The 18949-nt window shown below is 42.0% G+C and overlaps 1 protein-coding gene across 2 annotated transcripts in view; it reads left to right on the forward strand.

The window, feature by feature from the left end:
• Positions 1-18949, forward strand: part of mute (gon-4 like protein muscle wasted) — a 48189-nt gene that overhangs the window by 14818 nt on the left and 14422 nt on the right. The window contains exons 9-19 of one of the 2 annotated variants that reach the window (XM_084594289.1): positions 711-870; positions 1072-1158; positions 1845-2025; positions 2674-2806; positions 3622-3793; positions 4564-4677; positions 8363-8725; positions 9670-9951; positions 11649-11786; positions 13783-13935; positions 18222-18403. In XM_084594289.1, coding sequence (XP_084450415.1) covers positions 711-870; positions 1072-1158; positions 1845-2025; positions 2674-2806; positions 3622-3793; positions 4564-4677; positions 8363-8725; positions 9670-9951; positions 11649-11786; positions 13783-13935; positions 18222-18403 — 1965 coding nt within the window. The remainder of the gene's footprint in view (positions 1-710; positions 871-1071; positions 1159-1844; positions 2026-2673; positions 2807-3621; positions 3794-4563; positions 4678-8362; positions 8726-9669; positions 9952-11648; positions 11787-13782; positions 13936-18221; positions 18404-18949) is intronic. The other variant, XM_084594290.1, reaches the window with a different exon arrangement.

Here is an 18949-nt window from a genome sequence, read left to right on the forward strand (position 1 = left end):
GTGACATTTCCTCGCCTCTCCTTTCTGCAAAAGTGAAGGGCATCTAGAAACTCCTGTTCGTGCCATAAAATTTCAGCTGGGGTTAGTGCAGTCTTGCGTCCTCTAATCTTTTATGCTGCTTTTTCTTCATGCTTTTCTTTCTGCATTTTTTGTTTGTGGTAGTCGTGCTGAATGACCATCTTGTCGGTATCTATTCTCTGTTGAGCTGTTATTACTGCTGCTTTCTGCCTTGTTTGACAAAGGCTGCTCTCGGACTGAAATCTGCTCAGAAGTGCAACATTTTCAGCTGGGGGTATCAGTAATATTTAGGTCTCTTGTTTATTTTTCTTTATTGCTCACATACATCTAACAATATTAGTGTTGAGCCTTTCTGTTGTGGCAACCGCACTGGCGTAGCCAAAGAAAAACAATTATCTCACTGTTGATGTGATTCACATTGAATTGACACTGATGTAGTGCAAAAAAAAAGGCTTAGACGAAGAAATAGTACAGGATGCCATAAGTACCTATGCTGTACTTTGGTACCTCTTCGTCCATACCTTTTCTGTTTGCATCTACCATCAGCTTGCACCTAGCCTGGATATCCATTCTAGAAAACTTCATTTCTCACCGTGCAACGTACCACTGTGCATACTAACTATCTCTTTTTTTCTCTCTCTTTTTTTTTTTTTTTTTTTCGAAGTACTGTGACTCTTTTGCCTGTACCGCAGGCTCTTGCCAGCCAAGGGAAGCACCAGCACGGCAATAATCGGTTCTGCAGATCAGTCTGAGGCAGAGATTTTCTTGGAGGCAACTGAAAGCGTGCAGGACGAAATCCTCGCCCAGCCCACACCTCGCCAGATACAGCAATTGGAAGAGCAGATGAGGATGGTAATGCCACACATTGTTTGCCGCAGTAGGTGATGAAGTTCTGGATATTTGTAACGTGCTGGATCTGTAAGGGTTACCATTGCTGCAGGTTTTTATTTTTTTTTTATTTATTTTTTTAAATCTAATGGCTGTCATTTTACTGATGTTGCTTGTGCAGTACCGGTATGGACGAACAACATTTTTGTAAATCTTCCTTTGCAGCATGTCCAGCTTTTGGCCCAAATGTGCGTGCTATGCAGCAACAGTGAGCATCTGACCAGCAATTTCGAAATGGCTCAGATGCTTTTGGTAAGTGAGATTTCAGGCAGATTTACGGGCTGCTAACATCATCACGTTCTTTGCTCATAGTCGTGCTATTACATGAACTAAGGACCATTCATTACCTGTTGGTATAGTCAGGCAAATCTGAGTGTCGGGCCATGTAGTGTTCTTGTACCTCACGTTTTCACAGCGCAATGTCTTATTTGCAAAACTGAATGCTTTGAAGCCTTGTTTACGGTCTTAAGTCTTTTAAATGACTTAACAGCCCATTTACAGCCAGAACTTCTTCTTGCCTTGTACCATAAGTGATTGGAAAGCTTTGCCTATGCCTGCATTACGCACCACAGATTCCATTGAACAAATCAAAGATTAACGGCATCAGTGTTATCGGCTTTGTCTTTTCAATTGCTTTCAGTGTGGTGTTTTTTTGTATTTGTATCACATTGTATTGCCCCTCCAGCAAGGGCCCTCAAGGGCCTGCAGTATTCTGTAAATAAATAAATAATAAATAAATAAATAAATATACCATGTGAGCATTAGCCGTCCTATTGGTAGTAGCAAAACAAAACACTGGCGCATTCCATCTCTATGATCTGATTATCATCTATACTGAGTGACAGGGTTGAGTTGGAGAAAGGGGGGGGGGGGGCGGGGGGGGAGGGGGGGGGGCAAAAATCACCTCGCTTCGTAAACTGGCACAACCATGTCTGCAGCGGGAGCTGGATCGCTTTGCATCGCGGCCGATGCTACCTCCCGGGAGGCGGTCGCTGTTCATGGCGTGCAACCTGCGGCCGGCCATGCAGTTGTTGAACAACATGACTCACCGAGGCCCAGGAGGAACACCGGTCAAGATGAATGCCCGCATGGTTCGCCGAAACAGGGTGAAGAGCCAAGGTCGGTCATTCTCAGTATTTGCACTGATGTTGCTGACCATTGTCCTCTTGGCAGTTATTGTCTGTGGTCAGCCGAATCTCGCTGGTTTAAAGCGTTTCGCACTTGAAACTTCAAGGCTTTTCTGAGTTTTCACGTGTGCAGGACACGACTCGTCTTCAGTTTTGAACCCCGTGAAACACGGTAACTCGAACCACCTTTGCAGGCTGAAGTGTTCGAAACTGGGGGTCTTTCAGGTAATAAAGTGATGTGATGGGATGTGATTTCTTCCACAATGATTCTTGTTAAGCCCAAGTGCAGATTTAGGGCATTAAATCTACGTGCTGCTGCTGCTTAAAGTTAGAATGTTAACAAAAAGATTCTAATTTTTCATTTGCTGATTATTTTGTAACGAAGAAGCTGATGTAACTGGGGTGATCCCTTACCTCTGCTAACATTGTTAACAGTGTGTTTGACTGTAGTCATTTGCTATTTTCTTATGTTTTCCAGCTTGAGATTCTCCAAACATGACGTATGCTACTAAGAAGAAGTTTTGGAAAGTTTGTTTAGTAAAGTTTAAATATTTCATTGGCATTTCCTGTAGCCTTGGAGTGAAAACATTAAGTGGCAAACCAGCTATGAAAACAGCTTTGTCCTCGATCTTCTTTACAGTGCCAAGTCACGCCCGAGACATACTGCTTGACAGCCCGGTGTTCATGTACCCAGACCTGCTGCCCTTAAGCCGAATGTACAGCCCGCTGAACAACCCCTTCAAAAAGGTCATCTTCTTCTCCTCCGAGGACCAGTTGCGTAATTTTTCTCCACTTGACTGCATTCAAGATGCGAATTCTACAGATCCTTTTGCGTCTCATTTCATCTATGTACTATAAAGGAATGTTGGTTCCAGTGGATGCATGTAGACTAATAATAGTGCAGGCTTTTATTTAGCAACTTTTTTTTATCCTTGTGTAATGAGAATCATAGGCAAAAGCTTTGCTTGACCAGAATTAATGAAGGGGAACAAGAAGAATTAGTGAAAGGAGTCTTGAAAAGGTAATTCAAGAGGTTACCCTATTTTGAGTGCAGCATTTGTGCCCCTGTTATAGTTCTTATGGAATAGAAAGACTGAAAGACTCCTAATTTGACATCTTTTCTTTTTTGTATGGTTTATTTGTATGCATTTGCACTTGTAAGTATTTCTGAATTAGGTAATAGATCTGTGCAATACCATTTAATATTCCTGCTTACAAAATCTGGCACGGATTAATTAGTGCTGTTGAATAGGACCAAAAGTTAACATTCTGCATCTATAGTATTATGAGTTCTGTTTTTCGAAACCAATTTGGAACCTCCTGTGTACTGATTAACTTTCATTCATGTCTTGTACACCGGGCATCGCTGGTAAATCTAAACAAGGTTTTAAAGAACAGTGACTGCCCTAACCCAGTGAAGCCTGCTGAGGGCTGCCGACAGTTGCGCTACCTAATGTATGGTATTTACCGTTCTCCAGAGCTGTTGAATCAGTAAAGACGGTGAAAATTCAAATTATCGACGCTTGAAATGACACTGAGTGCAGTGACAAGTCCCATTCGTTAGTTAATGTGAGCATTTTTGCCGCAGCCTGTTAGCCCTGGGCTTGGAGCAGTTTGTGCCACCTCGATGCTGCTCCTTTTCAACGGCCTATCTGCGCCTCATCCGGACCTTCCTCCTGCCTGTGAAGACTGAAGTCCAGATTAAGGTTCACGTGAAGAACATCATCTACAAGAAAGTCGGGGAAGAGAATCCTGTTAAGGTACTGTACATTCTTTGAATTTCTGCCCTTTACTTGCTCTTTAATTCCTTCATTAGCTAGTTAACTTTTCACTTTGGCAGCCTTTGATGTAAAGTGTTTTTGTAGGCTTAAGGCACATCGCAGTTGTTTATGCAGTCAAAGTGCAGTGTAAATGTCTTGTCATAATCAAAAGTAGTGCTGCAGTTTCGGCATATTGTAGCATCAGCGTTCACTCCATTGTCTCATCTCTAATTTGTCCTAATTTTTTCTTTGGGCTCTCAGCAGTACTTTGTGATAGTGCTTTGTTCTCTTTTAATGGTTTACCTTTTTTTCTTTAATTCTTTTTTAAGTGTCTTCAGTTAGTTTCAGTTTGCTGCAGTCATGATTGATGGCAAACATTGATGCATCATTATTTTTAGCTCTTTAGGTTCTGCGCCTGTTTCTCCACTGTTGACCATGTAACTGCCATTGATAAATACTACGTAGATCAGTCGTAGCTCTATTCATGGTTGTGGCTGTTTCACTTTTACTTATCGAAATCCAATTATCAACGTTTGAAGTGACATTGAACACAGTGACAACTCCTATTCGCTGAAATTTCTTAAAAGCTATTCATGGATGCTTACATAACATATCACATAAGTGCTCAGAAAATTGTGTGTTCCCTGAAGATTTCTTTATTGTGAATTCTAAAGTAAAATGATTTTTCGAAGCCCAACTTCCCCCTTAAGTGAGCAGTGTGAAAGAAGTGCTGAACACCTTTGTTCTCATCCATCTTTTTCTTATTGCAGTATTGGCATGTTCATAAGGTCGCTCCTCCGCTGGTGTGGGAACCGCACCCAATAGGTGCTGAGGACATGCTTCCTCCATGCAAGCAACCACCGAGTCAGCTTCCTATGTGGATGGTTCGTACTCTTCTGTCCCACCATGCAATGATCATGAAGTGCTTCCTTCGTTGTGGTTATGGTTACGAAGGAGTAAAGATCAGGGACAGTTGGTTCTGTGACATGTAATGAAATGCAGAGTGGGAAATTTAGGTTGTAGGGGAATAACAAGTGGCAGGGTAGGCACTAACCATAGAATAATCTGTCAGCTCCAGACACATCGCGTATATTTAGTATGTCGGTGAATGAAACATACCGGGTGGTTTTATTTTTTTAACTGAGTTATTTTTGAACCCTGCAAAAGATACGTCTGTGCAGTCTGTAGAGGTGGATTGTACAGCAGAGCGCACACTGTGTGCTTGATAGAGCCCAGTGATTAAACAGTTAATTAACTAAAATTAACTAATCCACTTTTTAACTTTTGTTTTTAGCAGCCAGCATTAAATTGTAGGCTGTCAACGAAAAGGCTGAGCCCAGTTTTATTTTGTTTATTTATATTTTTTGTCTGCAATGCAGTTCGAAATATTTAACGCTAAATATGCGCAAAAATGCCCCTTTTTTAAAATGGCGTCACTTGCATTCTAGTACTGCAAATGTGGAAGCTGTATGCCTATGTTATGCTGTAGGAGAAGTTAACGTTTCCACTACTGTACTCAGCCCACTGACGCCACTTTGAAAATGTGCATTGTGGGAAGCTGAAAAGCGCACTTTTGACGTTAAATATTTCAAAATTCATTGCCGGTAAAGAAAAATTAAAAACTTGGCTTATGTGTTGACAGCCTTTAATTTCTCTATATATAATGTTTGTCCCTGAAATCAAAAGAAAGTTGACTAGACAATTTTAGTTAATTGTTTCACCACTGAGGTCTGTCACATACATAATGTCCGCTGTATAATTCACCTGCACTAGCCACACTGACGTATCTTTCACAGGGTTCACAATAACTACTATCTGTAAGGATTAAAAAACAAAACAAAAAATACACCTGGCATGTGAAAAACAGTGTACAGGATTTTTTTTGCTTAGGAGGGCTGTCATGGGTAAGGGGCAGAACATTGACCAAAATATGTAATGGGATTATAGCAGAAATGAAAAGGTCTTTCCTCGTATAGAATAGATTGAGTGCTATAATATTCGAGAAACTGGAATTTATAATTTTAATTTGGCACTTAAAATGCATAAAAGCGAGTGAACTCGCTTTTTGTGGCAAAAAGCTTTAATTATCACTGTTGTAGCCCACGTGGCCACATCTTGGGAAAATGTCACTGGTTTTTGCAATTGCACAGTGTTCTCTGTTCTGTGAAGAGTGCTCGCCTTGTTTAGTACATTTTGCATCCTCTCTGGCGTGCGCGTCAGCAAAAACCACCCTCCTTTTGAATCGCCTTTGATATGCTTTTAGTGTTTGTCATTAAATGGCGCCGTAATGTTTTGCATTCCTTGGATGTAGTGATGGTCATGGTCCACTAAAGCTTCTATGGAAAAAATGTGTAATTACTATCTGGCAGGTGAGATTTATATTAGTCTTCGGTTTTGTCGATGCGCAGTCATCGCCATCACTGCTCATGGTTCCCAGCATCGGACTACATAAAAACTGGCGCTGCACTGACCAAAAAATTTTCTGTAAAATATTTCTACAGTTGTTCTGACCAAACTGCTATGGAATTGACAGCTCAAGACAGGAAGCTTCCCATTGCGCTGAAAATAATTTGACGGTTGAAGTGCAGTGTTCTGTCCCGTTAAGTCCCTTGACTTTCTGTGGTGGAAAATTAACTCCATGGATTGAAAATAAAGAACAATGTTATTCCATGGAAGAGGTCAGATCATGTTTTAGAATGCACCTCGTGTTATATTCAGAGCTATCAGTGTGAATCTTTTTTTCTGGCCCAAGCTCTTCATTGTAGCTAAAGTTACCTTTGCTGCCAGGCTCAGAGGCCGCTAGAAGAAGCTAACACTGGCCAAAAAAAACAAAAACAGAAGAAGTGCACAGAAGGGGAGTTAGTCATGATTACTTGAAATGACATCATTATTGTTTTGTGTAATTTCATCAGAAAACAAAACAGTTCAATTATACAATTAATATTTATTTACAGCATACTGCTTGCCTCATGCTGTAGGCTTTTGCAAGGCAGGAACCTAGTAAACACACACACAAAATATGTGTGTTTGGTCAGGTTACTGCAGAAAAGAATCAAGTGTTTTTTTGTTTTCTGTTTGCATTATCATTAGCGTCTGGTTGTCACTGTAGTTTTTTCCTGCGGAAATTCCTTAAAGGAGTAGAGGGGCCACATTTCCTTTGCGTGTTCTGTCTTTGGAATGATGCATAGGGCATTACGGAATGTTAACATCTATGTAGATTGCGTGAAAAACAAACAAATAATTTATAGGTGCAAATTTTTTTCTTGTGTAGTTTCTGTTCCAAGCGCCAAACTGTGACTGTTACGTCACAGATGCGTTGAGGTCACGTGAGGTGCACAAAAATTGCACTATGATCGCTGATTTGTTCCTGATTTGCAGCAACCCTTACGCAAGCCTGCACAAAAGTGCTGGAAATGCACAAAAAAAAAAATTGGCAAACTTTTTTTTTTTTTCCATGATTGATGTGTCGCTAATTTTTCTGTAATATCACAGCTACAATTCAGTGGTTGAAACTGAAATTAGAAAGAAAAAAAAGAAAGTTAGTCATAAATTATTGTCATCTCTTAAGTGATGACAAATGCGCAACATGTAGATAAGATCAAAGAAGAAACTGGATAGTCCATGTGCTGAAGTTATTACTGATATTCCTTGAAATCCTAAAGGTATTATAACGAAGGGCAGTGCTATCTGTGAATTGTGCTGCGTAACTAGGGGTCAGAATTTTTTATTCTTTTCTATTGAAAATTTAGCACTTTCTTGTTTTGTTTTTTTTTTTTTTTTTTTTTTTTTTTTTTATAACTATATTGAACTGATGAAGCGGACTTTTTTTGTGTGTGTTATATGGTAGTGCTGTGTGATCAGATGTTACTTTGAGTCTATTTTTGTATTTTTAACACAGCATGATTATGTAAATCACACAGAAAAATGTCATTCATTATTCCAATATAATTATGCAAAAAGAAAGAAGTGCCAAATTTTCAATACACAAGAATAAAAAAATTCCAACTCGTAGTTTTTCATAATGCTCGCACATCATTTTGCGTCAATGTCTCATATGCAGTTGATGAACCTATGTGACCAACTAAATGCTTAAACGAGCAACGATAGCAAAAAAAAAAGAAAAGAAAAAAAATGCAAAGCTTAGCTAGCAGGTAATGAAGAGTTGGTGCTTGTCGGTATGCAACAGCCAGCTAACTCTGCCTTGCTTGCGAATATATATATATATTTTTTTTGTAGTTTAAAAATGTAACTAAGGCGAATTACTCTTTCTTGTTAAATTTTGTTTTCGTTTTTCACTGCAGTGGGCATTTTATACAGTAGTGTGTGTTTTTACGAAGAACTACCGGGTGTTCCAGCTTGCTGTCTTATGTCTGAGCTTGATTCTTTTTACAGTAATATGAGGGTTCCTCGAGAAGCTTAACACCCAGTGCAGTGCATAATTTCATGCAAGGGTGTTGCGTTTGCTCGAATTCATTGAAAGGGCCGAGCGACTGTAGGCTTCACATGCCCGTGCACTTTGCCAGAACCGCACAACTTGTGCAAGCCACTGTCGTGTGTACTTCCTTGCAGCAAATGCACCTTGCCTCGCGTCCCACACGTCCCTTGCGACGATCGGTGGCTGCACAGACAGGAATGGCTACGACTCCGCCACGAATCCAGCCTGCCACTGGTCCGCTTTCCAGCGCAACTGTGGTCTGCCCTTCCAACAGCCTCCTAACCATAGGAGGTACTGTCGTGGTGTCCCCACCTATGACGCTGACCCTGTCACCTGCCCCGACCCCTCGACACACGGTGGTCTCACCACTAAAGCACATCTCCCCTATCCTGAAGAAGTACAGCCAGTATGGTCGAAAGATCCTTCTCAAGACGCCTGTCAAAAAGCGGCTCAGTTATGACACTCCCTCCACGTCAGCTGCTGCTACTGCTGCACCGGTAAGCTTTCACACTTTGGCAAAGCTGATAGAGTGTAACTGATTATGTGAAGGTAGTCCTCTAATGGTGGCTGTTGTGGTGGCAATGCCTGGGACAATATGGCGTGCAGATACAGCTAGCATTGCCAGGGCAACCGAGATATGCAGCATAACACAACTTCAAGATGTAATTATAAAGCTGCAGGAATATGTTCAGAGAGCTCCAACTCGCTACCAACTAGGGTACTAGGGAGTACCAACTAGCTCAACTTTCCGTATTACTGCAATATTCAGGGAGAAAGCAGTTGCAGTCAGTTTCAGATCACTTTCCGATTTCTTCCTTCTGTCACAGTCATTATTCGCCTGAAGCTGTCAGTAGAAGGTCATAGTACATCCTGTGATAGCCTTTGTGAATTGTAATCGAGGACAAGAGGTGACAGCGGACATTGTGACGACTCAGGTGATCAAAATAACTTCGCTTAAGGAAATTTTCCTATATGCATTGAACTAGGTGATTGTAAATATGTCATTTCATCTCGTGTCTCAAGCTGAGTCATGTTGGCAGGTGCACCAGCATATATATAGCCCTTCCTCCACAATTTTGTCCTTGTGGTCTTCCATCCAGTCGCCATTCCCGCTGCCGTTCACACTCCACGTGGTGCAGTGGCTTGAAGGAAACACCTATGTTTCATTTGGTTGAGAGCTTTTCTGCCAGCGGTCCACTCATGGGAGTTCCTGGAGGCCGCGACATCTGACGTCCGCATCCTCTAATCTCCAATTTTTCTAATTTCTTGTCGCCTAGCGGTGAAGAAGCGGCCAAACTCTTGCATGTCGCACCTCTGCTTTTGTGTGGAATCTTCAGTGCTCTGCTCTGCTTCATATGGATGGCGTAGGATTGTGCCTGGGTCCAGTGTGGTCATTACTATCATTACTATATCACACGTTACAATTTTCGCTCACTGGTAGGTGCAGAACAGTGGCAGCAGCAGCAATGTGCCTGACACTGCATCAACGGACGAAGCCACGTCCGAGGCTGTTGACGCGTCAGAGCCAGCCCCCTGTGGTGCCAAAATGCCAACATCAGAAGAGGCTGAGGACAATGAGGGAGACCTGGCCGCGTTGATGGCGGCCAGTAGCACAATTCTTCGCCGCAAGCAAGCCCTGAATCGCAAGCGTTCTCGGCAACAGAAGGATGCGGAAGCCACCTTGCCCCTGCTTGTACCAGGCCTGGTGGATTCCGACCCATTGGTGGGTGGATGACTGAGGCTGAAACATTCTTTCTGAAACCGCAGTGACTGCCGTGGTGAATTCCATTTGTTGACCCGGGTAGGCCACAAGAACCCTTCAGTGAGCTCGCAGATGATTTCTCCTGTTCAGCACTCCATTGTGGAGGGGAAAAAAAGAGTCCTGCACCCTATTAATGGAAGCTTTAAGTAAGCTCTAAGATTTCCCGTTTTTCAGCGATCCATTATGAAAAAAATATATATATATGTGTATATGTATATGTCCTGCGCCCTATCAGAGCAGAAGTGCCTGTGGAGCTGGTTTCCGAGGGTTGACTTAGTTTAAATTCCAGTGGTTAACAAGATAGGTCCTGGCTGTACAAGCTGCATTCACAGGATTTGAGTATTGAATTGTCCTGGATTGTCACGGTTGATGCCACATACTACACGTGAGCCTGGCTTAGTGGTTCTCCTATTTCAAGCTTTGAAAGATTCTGATCTTTGAAAATGCAGTCGTAATCCGAAGTATGTGTTTCCTTTCTGTGAACCAATTATTATTATTATTATTATTATTATTATGTTGCATAGCTGTATTATTCCTGTACTTCCTTGAAGTTGTGTGATGCTATTTTGATTGAAGCAAAGAAAAAAAATGCAATCTAGTGCAAATAGGCTGGCTAGAAAATACATATCTGCTCTGGACTTGTCAGTGAAAAAATTATTTCCTTTCAATTGCTCCAAGTCAACCAGTGAAATTCACCTATTCAGCTATAACCAGTGACATATTCAGCTATAAACCAGTTCATAGTGTCATTATGATGGTTGCCACTGGTCAATTGGAGCTGAGCGCCCGAATCGAAAAGGAGCGACCTGGGCCCCTCCAGAGCGAATCATCCCTGGTTGACCAGCAGAACATGTGGGGCGCACAATGGAAGTAATGCTGAGCCGGTTCCGGAAGTTGAAGTCGCATCCTAGCGCCAAAAGTTGTTGCGATTGATAAATAGGCGAGAGAACGGCACTCTGCAACTTGCTTTCGCATGATTTTAACGTTGTAGATGTTTTTCAATAGATGCACTTCGACATACCCATGCAAAAAAACGGTGATTTCCATCTCCTCTGCAAATACCTCTGAAACCTCTAAAAACGGCCAAAATCCCGCAACCTCCGTAAGTGAAGAGATTTTCGAGTAGAACTTGCAGTGCAATCCGACTTTGGTCGCAGAATCGAGCTAGAGCGCCTCGAGTTTCTCAAAACTACCAGCGGAATATGTATGACCGGTCTTGGTCGACCAGTGGAATTCGAAATCGTCTTCCCGGAGCAAGAAAACCTGCTCTGTGGCGACCAGTGGAAATCACTGTTAGATATCGTACATTAAATATTAAAAATAATAATAATAATAAATCAGCTGCAGTTTTGTTTTGGTAGCTGTCGTGAGGTCTACTGCTTAAGCATATTGCTGGTCACTTCAAGAATGAGATTGGCATACTGGCTTGCAAGCATGGAAATTTCGCTCAAGTGTTTGCCACTGAGTCTTCTTTAATATACTTTATAACACTGTGTTAATTATGCAGTAATACATTCATTGTACGTTTAGTCTTCCTTTTTTTTTTGTCTTGCTTTGTTCACGCAGTGTTACTCTGAAAGATTTTGTACATGTGATGTTGACATTCTTCTCTCTCTCTTTTTTTCTTTTCTTTTTTCCCATTCGTTTGCATCCTTCAGAAAGAGGAGCGCGAGAACCAGTTCACACTTCAGTACCTGAATCGAGTGCAAGAAGCCCTGAAAAACGACGACAGTCGGCACTCAAAGTTTATGTGCCTGCTGAAGAACGCCCTGAGCGACAAATTGAGCCCTGTGCAGGTACCAGTGACAGCTTGTCCTTTATCGGTGTATGCATGCTTGCTGCATGTATAGATGAATGCACTTTTAGCAGACTGCACGTGGACCTGTGTGGCAACGATCCCACTCCCATAGTTTTTCCATGTTTCATAGGTGAGCAGTATACTTTCAAGGGGCCTTAAGGGCGGATGTTGAAAACAAAACTGTAATTTTTTGTCACAGATTTTAATTTCTCTATTTATTGATATTTTTTATGATGCTTGGGTGTCCATCTGCCTCATGATGAAAAAAATTGTGGCAAAATATGCAGTAAAAATTTGGAAAGTAGCATTCTTTGTTGTTTATTTTTGTTTCATTGCATGATTGTCGGAAATAATGAGTGAATCATATTATCAGAGCGGAGGCAGAAATTGAATGGAATTGCTAAGAAAAGTGCAAAGTTAACAGTGAAGTTGGGTATTTGAGTCACATGGTAGCGGGAGAGGGCTTCCGTTGGCTGAGGCACGTGCACATCAGCAGCGCACTTGACGTGAGCACCAAGTTGTGGCAAGATGAGCACGTGTCGCCTGGAAAAAATGCAAAGAGAGATCGCATCTCAAGCAGCTTCTTTTTGCTCCGTTACTTTTGTGGCACTTGTCAATTCCAGCACAGTAGCAACAGAATGGGCAGTCAGTGTCACACTGTTTAACTGGTCTTTGATTAGGTGCACTTCCCAGGAAAATATTCATTCATTCATTCATTCCATTCCATTCTGCAATCGCACATGTTGTTTTTGCAGGGTGGGTCTATGAGTGCAAAAAGAAAATTTGCTAGTACAGGTGTCACAAATTCAGAAAAAAAATCAGGCAATAAAAGAAACAATATTAAACAGACACTCTTCAGGAATAAGCAAAGAAAATAAAACGTTGTGGCTAGTATTACAACCAGTCAGTAACAAAAATATTTAAATCAGATGAGGAAATTGAACGTATTACAACACAGTATGTGAGCATTTCAGATGGATCTTACCATAGAATTGTTAACATAAACATTATGGTTAACTTTCTGGACTCGCTTTTTTGCTGCAGTTGCCGTTATTCATCTTTTTTTTTGTGAATAAAGTTCCGAGCTATTGTTGAGCGCATTAAAGCTCTCACTTTTTCTTGACTGGTGTGTAGTAGTTTTCGAGGGTCATTTTTATGATAAATCTATTCATGTAAATGTGCGTGCTATATTTTAGATTTTATTGTTGTGAGTAGTGGTCACATGAGGAAACAATAGTAGCTTTATTGTACATTGCAGAGCCGTGTGAACATGCTGACTTCTAGAAGTTTTGCACTTTTTCATCGATTATCTATTTAATCAGAGATGATTTAGCAAGGGCATTATTTATAATTTCTCAGCAATTATAACAGCTGGCTAAAAATTAAGAAGTCCAAAAAAGAAGTTTGCATATCTGAAACAAGTTTCATTACATTTCATTCTCAAGTAACGAAAATGGTTCTAATCACCATGTCTTCCCTTGGGACATGATTTGTTGAGGTTGCAAAATATTTTGAGTACATCCCGCAGCTGGCACAAATCTCCTTCATCTTTAATTATTTTTCGTAGGCTACGTGGTGATGGGGAATGTCGTCGACAATCTGAAATTAACCTTGAATGCCTCCAAGGCTTTCCCTCTGCTCTTGTTATGCGTTCTGCTCAAGAAGCCACTCATCTTGGCCAGCACCGTGTGATGCTTATGAAGCTCCATTCAGCAGTTGGACTTTGCATAATCTGTCCTTTCTCGTGTCCAAGCTGTCTACTGCCATTGTAGGCTGGTTTAGTTGGTAATCACCACACTTGTTCGACATGCTCTTTCTGCTGTTCTGCTTCTAAAATATTAACACTGTAATTCTTGATGGCGAAAGTCTAATTTGTGGTGGGTAAAGTGTACGTCTTGTATTTCAGGAGTATCCACCTAGCATACATCTATCGTGCATAAATGTGGCTTTTTAACGTGCTTTCCATGCGTCACACATTTCCCTTTCTTTTCTAGCTGTTCAAAGGCGTTGAAGAGCTTCTCCATGACCACCAGGACTTGGTGGATGACTTTGTGGGTTTTCTGCTGCCAGAGCAAGCCTTGCAGTGTGGAAAGCTCCTGCAGTACTTGACTTTCAGCAAAATTCACCTTTTCCTTCGGAAACTGGAGGTGTGCAGAGACGTTCTTCAGCATTTACTGTACCTTATAGTGCTAGTGTGTGCCTCTCATTGAATGTCTGATCAGATTGGTGGGAGTGTGCGCGTATGTGTGTGCATGTGCATGCATGTGCATGCATGTGTCTGTTTTCCACCTTTTTTTTATTTTGTTCTTTTATATATATATATATATATATATATATATATATATATATATATATATATATATATATATATATTTTTTTTTTTTTTTTTTAATGCTGTCACAGAAAAAACGTTCTGCATGTTTGACTGGAGCGCTGACTTTATTTGTGACTTGTTTTTTTAATTATTGGCAATTTTTAGAAAACATATGCCTAATAATAATAATAATCAGTTACCAGGAAAAAAAGGAAGGCAGGAGAGAAATGCTCAGGCTCTGTTCCTTTATCTCTTCAGTTATTTTAGGTTCATGAGAGGAGGCATATATGTAAAATTATTTTTGAAAAGGAAGTGCATTGCATTACAAATTATTTCTCAAAAAATCATTCGAATGCAGTTAAATCGATTACTGCTCCTAGACAGTAATGCAGTTACTCTTATATTCCTTCTTGGTTTTCATGCATACAAAAAACTGGAGAAGTAGAGGAAAGGAAACAACAGCCCTTCTCCAGACGCGGTGTACTTGTTCTTTTGTCTTTCCACTAAATTTTATCCTCGGAAACTATTCCATCCATCTCCTTTCCCATAGCAGGCATCAATGCAATGATAGGACAGCAGCAGTAACAAAAGAATGGCACACTTTCACTGCGCCTTGCTGGCCAAAGCTGTTCTGGCAGTTGAAAGCCATCAGATTATTGATCGCTTTGGTGGGCCAAGGAATCGACCTCGGAAGCTTGCGCTCAGTGAAGTTCATGCCATGAACTCTTCTGCCTGTCCCTCTTCCCTAGCCTGTTACTATACCTAATGGCATGGGCTGGACCACTTTAATTTCACTTTAGTTTTCAATTCCTTTTTCTGCCACAACATATCCCCCCCCCCCCCCCCCCCCTTTGCCCCCATGGCAACAAACGCAACCCAGAAAACTGTGCCCTCGGCCGGCACAATGTGGGTGGTGCCATTGTGCACCCATGGCTAGTTTGGAACTTTGTTTTGCGCCATCTACAATCTTACATCTTGCTACAAGTGGAACGGTCAGAACTATGTTGTATGACACAGGACAGCAATGGCCTACCAATGCTTCTGTGGTTCTGCTCAATTCAGTCTCCTCTTGACTGTAATTTACTCTGGCCCAGGCTTGTCTTGCATCATTCTTGCTTTTGAGGGGCCCTACAGTGCACATGTAGTGTTGCCTGCACAAAGGGAAGTGGTGAATTTTCCAAAGGAATTAATTGCCTTTGCTGTAAAAATCACTGCACTGAAATAATTTATTATGCTGCTAAATTACTTTACTCAGTCAAATAATCTACTAAACTAAAAATAACCAGAAAACAACGTAAGTAAATTACACTAATTCAGTACTATGTCTTTTTTGGGGGTAGACAAGCTGCAGATAGCCTTTCCTTGCGGATGACGTCTGGACAATATACAAAGAGCAGAGAAACTAAGCTTTATACAAACGCCTAAACACCAGCACCGAACACACCTGCATGCCTAACAGAAATTCAATGCTCATCGACTTGATTACAGAAGCTGCCTGCAGATGATGGCTTCCCAAAAGCCAGGTCCAGTCATCTTCGCCCAGCAAAGCATGACTAAAAACCGAATGGTTCCAGCATGCTCATCTCTCTCCATTACAACTTCTTTATGGACACGGTGCATATTGTGCACTAAAAAGCTGTAGTGCAAAAAAAGACAAACACACACAGACAGGGTGGCGACATACAACACAAGCACTCACTACTAACTGCTTTATTTCCGGAAGGTGTCACCTTATAGACCTTTGCATCGGACGAGGGAGTTGTCGAAATTCCTCCTCTCTGGACAGTCGGAAACTGGTTCCACTGCAGCGTCCACAGTGCTTACGCGGTGTGCACACGACTGTTTAGCAAACGATGTGGCAGCACCCATATAGCTCAAAATGCAAAGGCCTATATACATTTTCATGCTCCTTGTATAAGGTGTCACCTTGATAAAGCAGTTGGTAGTGAGCATTCGTGTTGTGTGTCGTCACCCTGTCTCTGTGTGATTGCCTTTTTTTTTTCACTATAACTTTTCAGTGTTCATCTCTCCCCATTGTATCGCCAGCCCAGGAACAGTGACAAAACTAGTTATTGTTGCACATGAAGAGGCATGAAAAAGCCGCATGAAATTTCGCGAAGCTGCAACATTGCTTAGCCCACTGGGAAGGAAGGAGTCACCCTTTACATGTAGCCCTCGTTGCTCTCTTTCCAGGCACAGTAACTATCTCACTCAGTGTGGACAGTCAAAAAATGGAGGGGGAGGAGAAGAGTTGCGCATTTTGTGTGCCCCATTGTTACATGCTGCATGTCACCAATGCTGGTGACATGCAGACCACTTTGCTAGGCGTCTGTGAAGGGGCCCTTTCCTCAGCTCACAGCATTGCATGGCAAATGGGTGGTAAGGCCTGGGCTTGAAAAGTACCTCCTTTTTTTTTTCCCACACCTTAGCCCAGCATGATGATGATTCTGTGATATCATGCATGGATGGATTAGCGGGAATATATCTATGCTGTTTAATTTCTAGACAAGAAAAATGTGCACTACGCATTACTGTGTCATTTTAGTTGCCCTGTTCAGGCAGTGGCTATTATATATTCATGTAGTGTTTAAACAACTCATATCAGCCACCATCAGGCTGTTTTCTATCCTTACACACAGTGTGCTTCACACTTTGCTTACTAAGGTGTCACGAAATTTTTGTGACATTTATTTACAAAAAGTATTCTCAGTGAAACAAAGTGTGACTGTGAATGTTGATATTGTGATTTTGTATTGTAGTACATCCCATCATTGGAGGGGCGCAAGGGAGCTTTATGTAGATTTGATTAGAATCGTGTAAATGACTACTGTCCTCCAGCAGATTGTTTGTTCACTGCTTTACCATATGTATTAATGGAAAAAGAATTGGGCAGCAAGAACATAATTCAAGTTGAAAAGTGGCGGTCTACTGAAATAATGTTCCACATAGATGTTAAACAGGACTATTTTCAAAAGTAGTGAAAGCACATTGTTTTGTTACATTCGGTGCGCACATATAAAAATTTCCAAAGCTGCCAAACTGTGCTGACGTGTCATGATGCAGTTCTGCACAGCTCTTTCAACAAAAGTTCAGTCTGCACTTGAAAGCTTCCTATAACCACACAAACCATATGAAATCAATATTCTTCTTTATACAAGCGCCCCCTTGCAAGCAGGTCAGAGTGATGTGATCACACAGTGCAGTGAACACCTGCTCCCACTTAGCCGAACACATTTGCAGTCAGCCACCCAAGCCAGCATGGTGTTTGTGACGGTACTATAAATAGCCAGATGGTGCCACTTCCCCAGTATGGCATGCCAGAAAAATCTCAACTGTCCTGAGCTCCTTATGTAATGACAAAGACCTAACATTTTCTGCTGCATAGAGAAAAGGAAAGGAATTGCAGTGTCTACAAATGAATCGAAAGCATTTAGCACGCCACAAAAATGTTAGTGAGACTGGCTGTGTTGTAAAGTGTAGTGCATCGTTGATACGACTCCCCATGAATATAGACAACTCGAATTATGTAGGAGTTTTTTGGAGGCCAAACGTTTTCAGTGTATTTATGCCTCATTGAAATGGAAAGTCATTGTTTAGACAGAGAGCAAGGGAAAATGCACAGAGGCCTTTAGGGCGCATGAAAATTTACCGTGCTGTAATATGAAGAGTGAGCCCCGCCATGGTGGCTCGGTGGTTAGGGCCTTAGACTGCTGAATCCAAGGATGCGGGATCGAATCCTGGCTGCGGCAGCCGCTTTTCGATGAAGGTGAAAAGTAGCGCGCCCGTGTGCTGTGCGATGTTTTGTGCATGGTAAAGAACTCCAGGTGGTCAAAATTTCTGGAGCCCTCCACTGCGGCGTCCCTCAGCTGCGGCCTGAGTAGCTTTGGGACACTAAGCCCCACAATCCAAACCAAACCAATATGGGCAGTGATGCAAACAAGAACTCTACTATCCTTACTGAATTTTTTATTTTCTGCATTTCGAGTGCAGGACACCAGAGGAATGCAATTAAAAAGCGCAAATGGCCGAAGAACGGTCCTTTTCTTTTGTGGTGTCATGTTCCCCGCTGCGGAAAGTTCGGGGTCTGAGGTTTAATGTTTCCTTCACGTCATTCAACAGGTCCACTTGGGTCAGCAGCCCCAGCAGCTCCAGCGACTTATGCGCTCCCTGACCCAGCTTCACCGCCAGCCACAGATGAGTGCCGAAGCCATCTTCTCTGTCCTTCAGCCGCTTGTTCGAGGGCAGAGCCACCTGATGGACGAGCTGCAGCAGCTGCTACCAAATCAGGGTGTCCCCGAAAGGTGAGTTGAGGGCATGGCACGCTGTATTGACTACTGTTAGAAAAATTTACAAACGTTCACGATAGCTGTACTGCACACGTGATGAAAGTAATATCCCAGCAAGCGAGACTGAGCCCAACGACGCCCACGATTCTGAAGGTGAAGCGGACAATTTCGACGAGACGACATGGCGTCAATTGGCGGTTACGAATGTTACGTTCGAGGACTTTATTGCTGCCGATGACAACTTGGCTGTGGCGCTCGAATTGACCGACCAAGAAATTGTCGATCAGCTGCTTCCTACAGATGATGCTACGAGCAGCGATGAGAGTAAAGAAGAAGGCGAAGAACAAGCTCTCAGCAGCACCGAGGCCTCCGATATGGAGAGGAAATTGAGAAGGTACCTTGAGAACCTACCTGTGGCCAAATCAGCTGACATTGGGAAAGCGCTGCACAGTGTCGATTTCGTTGAGAAATTTATTCTATCGAATAGTGTGAAGTGCTGCCAAATGAAGATTACGCCGTTTTTTAAATAAATCAGTTCTGCGTGGCCTAAATCCCGATTTG

This window comes from Amblyomma maculatum, chromosome 2, assembly GCF_055883805.1.
Source record: "Amblyomma maculatum isolate TAMU_Amacu chromosome 2, ASM5588380v1, whole genome shotgun sequence".
Classification (NCBI taxonomy): Eukaryota; Metazoa; Arthropoda; class Arachnida; order Ixodida; family Ixodidae; genus Amblyomma; species Amblyomma maculatum.